General features: G+C 46.6%; 1 protein-coding gene across 1 annotated transcript in view; it reads right to left on the bottom strand.

Annotated features, from left to right (window-relative positions):
* Positions 1-6,118, bottom strand: part of FAT3 (FAT atypical cadherin 3) — a 595,653-nt gene that overhangs the window by 73,683 nt on the left and 515,852 nt on the right. Inside the window, 3 exon segments of the mRNA XM_027776536.1 lie at positions 1,037-1,835; positions 3,165-3,362; positions 6,027-6,118. The exon segment at positions 6,027-6,118 is cut by the window's right edge and continues 70 nt beyond it. Coding sequence (XP_027632337.1) covers positions 1,037-1,835; positions 3,165-3,362; positions 6,027-6,118 — 1,089 coding nt within the window.

Below are 6,118 nucleotides of genomic sequence, written 5' to 3'. Positions count from 1 at the left end.
TCCCCCCTCTCTCTCCCCCCTTCTTTTTTTCTCCCTCTTTTTTTTTTTTTTTTTTAAGATTTTTGCTGTAAGGTGTATGTGTTCACCAGAGAGCCAGACAAAGAAAATGAGAAATCACCCCCCCAGGAGGGATGGCCATGATGCAATACCTTCTCCTCCATTCTCTTCTCGGGACCTTGGGTACACAGGCACATGTGCCCAGTGTGAGTTTTAAGCCACCGGGTCCAGGACTTGGACCATGGTGGACTATGTGGGAGGCCAACGATGTAACCATTATGCCAACCTCTAGTCCCAGGACTTTGAACTTCTAACCGTACTTATCATATGGGCTTGCCTGTGTCGACAGAAAATAACCACCTCTAAAAATTAATAATTAATGCTGTTTATTTCCAAGCAGAATATGAGTGACCTAAGCCTGGAGAGGAGGCAAAACATGCCTTTCTCTCCAGGATGACCAAGTATTGGGGTTCTTTTTGTTTGATTTTGAGGGCAGGAGACAGAGTTTGGGATTTAGTGAAAAATTATTCCATTGGTCTGGCCCAAAAAGGTGGAACATGTGGAAGTGGGGGCTCATAGGTTATAGGTGGGTTTTACAGCTTTTAGGGTGGTGGCTGGAAAAGGAAGGTTGCTGAGATCAGAAAGGAATATACTTTAACAGTGATAAGGAGGCATAACATACAGCACAAAGATACTCCAACACTATGCCAGGGCAGGATGTAGGAAGAATTCTGTTATTAATGGGCCAAAATGGTCCATCAATATCTGTGGGCATGACTCCCCCTAGGCCTTCTGGAAAGGACTTTGGAAAAATAGGAAAAAGCAGTCAGACTCCTGTCCACACCTAATTGTGCTGCCCACTGACCTGTGGCTCCATAGGAGTGAGGACTGAGCTGGTTATCTTTACCCCTGCAGCCCCTGCATTTATCATGGTTATTGGGCACACAGTGGGTAGTCAATCACTAGCTGAATGAGTGATTAAATGCATGCATCCCAGGAACAGTAGTCTACTCCAAGGAACTCTCAAAACCGTACTCACCGTTACAAGTGCAGCGCACATTTCTGTAGAACCGTGGACACACAAAACTGATGCGAGCCGTGCTGTAGGTCATGAGTGCATGGGAATCCAGGGACAAGCCTTGCTCACAGTGCTGCTCCTGACAATCCAGCCCTGAGCAGTTCTTCTCCAGGATGGCTGAAATGCGCATGACGTTCTCCAGGTGTCGCCTGGCATTGGACAGCTTCTGAATCAGATAGGCCGGCTTGTAGAACTCACTGCTGTGCATCTCTACCGCAAACAGCATATCCAGCTGGTTGGTGCCCGCCACGGGCTGGATGCTGATGATGCGCAGGCTGTCCTGCTTCTGGGTGAGGACTGCATTCCGCAGGGTGCGCCGGAACCCATGCATGTGCAGCCCCACAAAGTCCTCGGGTGACACGTTCTCAAAGCGGATGGTGACAGTATTCTGCAGCATCTCATGCACCAGCTGCTCCACATGGACAACCACATCGATGGGCACCTGGAAACGGCCATCGCTCACCGACACATTGAGGACATATTTGCCACTGTCCAGGCCTCCTAGGGCAATGATTTTCCCATCATGACTGTTTACTTTAAACAAGCTCTTCTGCTCCGATTTTAAGGCAAATGTGAGCACGTCATACATGTCTTGATCTGTGGCGTGGATCTTCCCAATGACCCCACCAGGAAAGTCATCCTCCATGGTGACAATGAAAATTTCCAGGGGGATGGCTGTGGGCTTGTGGATACTTTCCTCAATGACCCGCACCCGGATGTAGGAGTGAGAGACTTGTTGGGGTTTGCCTGAGTCCTTTGCCTAAAACAGCCAAGAGGGAGAAAGGCATAATCCAAGTAGAACGAGTCATCTGGGAGGAATACAGGGTAAATTAGAAGAGAATGAGGCTGAAGCCAGAGGAATCATCCAGAAGGCTCCTGTGAAATAGTGAGTATGGCAGAACACGGCATAAAGTGAGGCAATGGTAAAAGGGATGTATGAGATGCACATAGGAACCTTATAAAGGAAGTAAATGCAGGACTTGGGGGCAGTTTAATATAAGGAACGAGAGAGAAAAACTCTGTGGAGATTCCAAAGTCTGAGATAAAAAAAAAATCTGCCCTCTCACGGCCAGAGAGGGGATGCAAAGAACTGTACCAGCTTCTGTGAGAAGACACTGAAAATCTCTCATCTTGAGTACCTATACTGTTATATAAAATTATTTCTGTAATATTGGGTTGTCAGAAAAGTCATGAAGTAGTTTTCTATGTCTTGCTATGCGAAAACGTGTCATGACTTTTCCGACAGACTGATAATTTACATCGGGAAGGAGGTTTGGGTGGCAGCTGAAGAGTTCATTGACATGCTCAGCGCTGGCAGTCATCAATTTTGAAGGTTTTATGGAGCAGATTAAGCCATAACTTATCCAAAGAGATAACTCACATAAGGCGGTGCTGTACAATACGAAGACCCACTATTGTGATCATTGCTACCATTAATAGTGAGTCTGTGGGGAGAAAAAGTCACTTGGGTCTACTGATAGAATCCAAATCTTGGTACTGGCAAAATTCACAGTGGAAACTTAGACGTAGTTTCTCATTTCTGCTCCTTCTGCATACCCGCTTCTTTTGTCTCATTCTATTTCACACAAGCCAAGGACTTTGAGGAACTGAATACTTGGAGGTCATTACCAGCTGAGTCCTTGGTCCCCTCCTGATTCCGTGGGGAAGGCCCACCCAGCAGAAGCCATGCTACATCCCATGAAGACAACGACTGCCCGCTTCACCAAGGCGGGTTTTGTGGCGATAATACTCAATATAAAGCTGCTCGCGTTGACCAGTGAGTTGCCTCTAGGGATCAATTAGATCCCTAGGAAGTTTTACAGTTCAGCTTTATGCTCAGTGACTGTCTGCCAGGCTTGCTCTACAGGGATGTCCTTCCTGAACAATAATACTTCCTTTCTTCCTGTTCAATTTCACACACACAGACCGTTTTTATCGGTGTGAAATTGAATTTGAGATTAAGAGGGGAACATTCCTGCACAGTAATGAATTATGTTGACTTGCTCAACAAAGAAAAACCAACCAACGGGCACAGAAACAAGAAGAGGAGAGAGAGAGAGAGCCTGATGCAGAGAGAATGAAGCCATACCTGGACACACAGCACATAATCTGGAGACTCTGAGTGCTGGAAGACCACAGCTGACCGAAGGATGCCATGAGGGTCCAACACAAACTCCTTTTCTTCATTTCCCGACAAAATAGAGAAGGAGAAGGGAGGCCCATTGTGAAAGGAGTCTCTGTCTGTCACCACCAGCTGTAAGATGCTGGTTCCCACTGGCTTATTTTCCTGCATAAAAGGGTATAGTAAAAAGGAGGATAAATTACACCTCTCTTTACCTTTTAAAACACCCCATCATTACCAGCTAAGCACTGTGCTAGAATATAGTGCTTTCAATGGAAAGGATTCCCCATGGCATTATCTTGTCTTCCGAAAACAGGCTGGCGTCTGCAAGTCTCATGTTTTCCACCTGAGGCTGCCTCTCCACAACTGCCCCACAAGATAATACTCTGAAAGGACTTTGTGCTGAAAGACTACAGGCACTAAGGATGTTCCTTCAAGGGCTTGCGATGCTCCAAGTTCACCTGAATTGCTCTGGGTATAAACAATATTCGCCAGCCTCCCTGACTACACTGAAAATCCTTTCAGGCCAAGAAAACATCCAACCTGTTGGATGGAAAGACATTTCCTCATGCTTGTCATAACACACCCCACTGAGGCCCCAAACCCTGATACAGTGGAACCACAGCAAACTTTTGGAGGGAGTAACTTGGCAACTTCCCAGTCTAAGTACAAGGGAAGTGGCAGATGCACACCTTTAACTCCACCCCACTCCAAATCCAGTTTTGCCTTATTTCTCTAGAAGGGTAGTTACTTCCCACCTTGAGGATAAAGACAAAGGGAATCCTTAACTGGGTCAGAAGTTCTGGAGTAATAATCCTATTACAGGATTATTTCTCAGAACACAAAGCCTCCTTGCCACTCTGTGGATCCATGTCTATCCTCCCTTTGAAAGTGATTAATTAAGCCCTCCAATTCCTTGTCCTACTTTGTTCAGACTTGGGCATTCCACAGTTTGTTTCTAAGTGCATTTTATTAGTTCAGACCTCCTGATGACATCAGTTTAGGATTAGATGAGTGTGGGTCATGGAGATGGAGACAGTGGTAGTGCTGTTATGGTGGTAGGTGTGCTCGTCTTCATGTGCTGCTTTAGAGCTTGTGAGACACGTGTGTGGGAACAAGGGAGTCAGGTTGGGCCGGGAAAAGGGAGGCACAGGACTTGAGGGATAAAAGACAGAGAAAAGGGCATCAAGGACCTGTCACTTTGCTCCTTCTCTCAAGGACCCTTTTGCTCTCAGGAACTAAATACCGGTTCCCTCTGGAATCAGTCATGGGACCACCTCCTCCCATGGTAGATTTATCATTTCACAGTGACAACATACTCAGTACCACACAAAACAAGAGATTTATTGATTCATTTGCTCACTCCATAAAGGCCATTTCCTCCATAGAAGAGAGGGTGAGAGGGAGAGAATGTGGCCCTCGGGTCACCCTCCGAGAAGGACAAGCATAAAATAACAGGCTCCGTGCTGCAGACGGGGACGTGGCCACACTCAAGGGCCGAGACTCTGGTTCTTTCATTGCCGGCTTGCTCTTGTGCATGTGAAAACAGTCTGTCAAGTTGATGGATGTATGTCATAAAACCGAACGCTGAGTAGGCAGAGCCTATTTTGTTTTGGGGCACGCACACAAAGGTGGTGTGGGGCAGAGAGCGCCCTGTGGGTGACAGTCATGGAGAAGAACAATCAGGGAGAGAAACGGAGGATGGTGCAGACCCTGGGCCAAGGTTTGGGGCGGGTGGAATGAACAGCTGCTGGGAAAAGCACTGAGAGGGGGAAAAAGGAAAAACCACTGGGGGAGGAAGGAGACCAGTTTCGCTGACGGTGGGATGGGAACAAGCAGTCACTCATTCTGCTTGTCAGCCAGCCTGACTGTTGGGTGGCCCAGCGGGGAGCCAGGGAGAGGCGAGCTGTGGATGGTCACACTCAAAGTCTTGGATGTTATTCAAGAGGCACCTCCCAAGACCTGCCACTCTCATCTGACCCTCTTTTCACAAAGCCCTGGGAGATTTGGGAAGTGATACGCAAGCCAAACTAGGTCAAGCAAAAGATGATTCTCCGAATATCTGCATTCTCGCCCCCTGACATGTATAAATACATCAGTCTCTGTCTCCTCTAAGTTCTCTACACTGATAATATTCTGGGCTGGATTTCCTGAGCCTCCTAGAGGTGGACTTTCAGCTTCTAGAAATACTAGGAAGTATGCTTTCTGAGAGCAGAACACTGGCATCGGTTACTCCATCTTACAGTCTAATTTTAGAGCAGGTAGATTTCAAGTACTAAACAAATTGCTTATAAAAGATTAATTCTAGTGAGTAGCAGCTCTATCCTGATGTTCAATCTCCCTTTGACTGATGAGCAAGCTTGTAGCAGTCTCCCTCTCATACCAGAATAGCGCAAAGTTACTTCAAGGAAGCACGGTACTATAAAAAGAGATTGTTTTATTTATTTATTGCAGAGGCTAGATCTTTCTAGATCAGATCCTGCCACTCCCACCTATCAGCTGCATGACTGTGGGCAAACTACTTACCCTAACAAATCATTAGTGTCTGTGAGTATAAAGTAGAGGCCACCCTACTTTCTCCCTTGACAGGGCTGCTGCGGGCTAGGTGGGGTACATACGGCAGCTGACACTTGAAGAAACCCCATCCTCAATAGCTCTTAAACATGTTTGTTAGTTACAGTAAAAGAATCAGGCTATTTTCATACCTGCCCTCTGAAGGGATGAGTTATCATTAAGTAATAGTAACAATAAGCCATTATGAGCAAGCCACAGCAGGAAGAGGAGGCTGGATGCCTAAGGACACGTGCCTGGCAGGCAAGATTTGCTTACCTGAATCACGGCAGTGTAGTTAGCAGGTGTAAACACGGGGCTGTTGTCGTTCACATCAGAAATATCAATGTTGACAGTTGCCGTTGAGGACA

The sequence above is a fragment of the Tupaia chinensis genome, unplaced genomic scaffold (assembly GCF_000334495.1).
Source record: "Tupaia chinensis unplaced genomic scaffold, TupChi_1.0 Scaffold000680_1, whole genome shotgun sequence".
Lineage (NCBI taxonomy): Eukaryota > Metazoa > Chordata > Mammalia > Scandentia > Tupaiidae > Tupaia > Tupaia belangeri.
The sequence above is the reverse complement of the archived record's forward strand: the minus strand, read 5'-3'. Positions and strand labels throughout refer to the sequence as shown.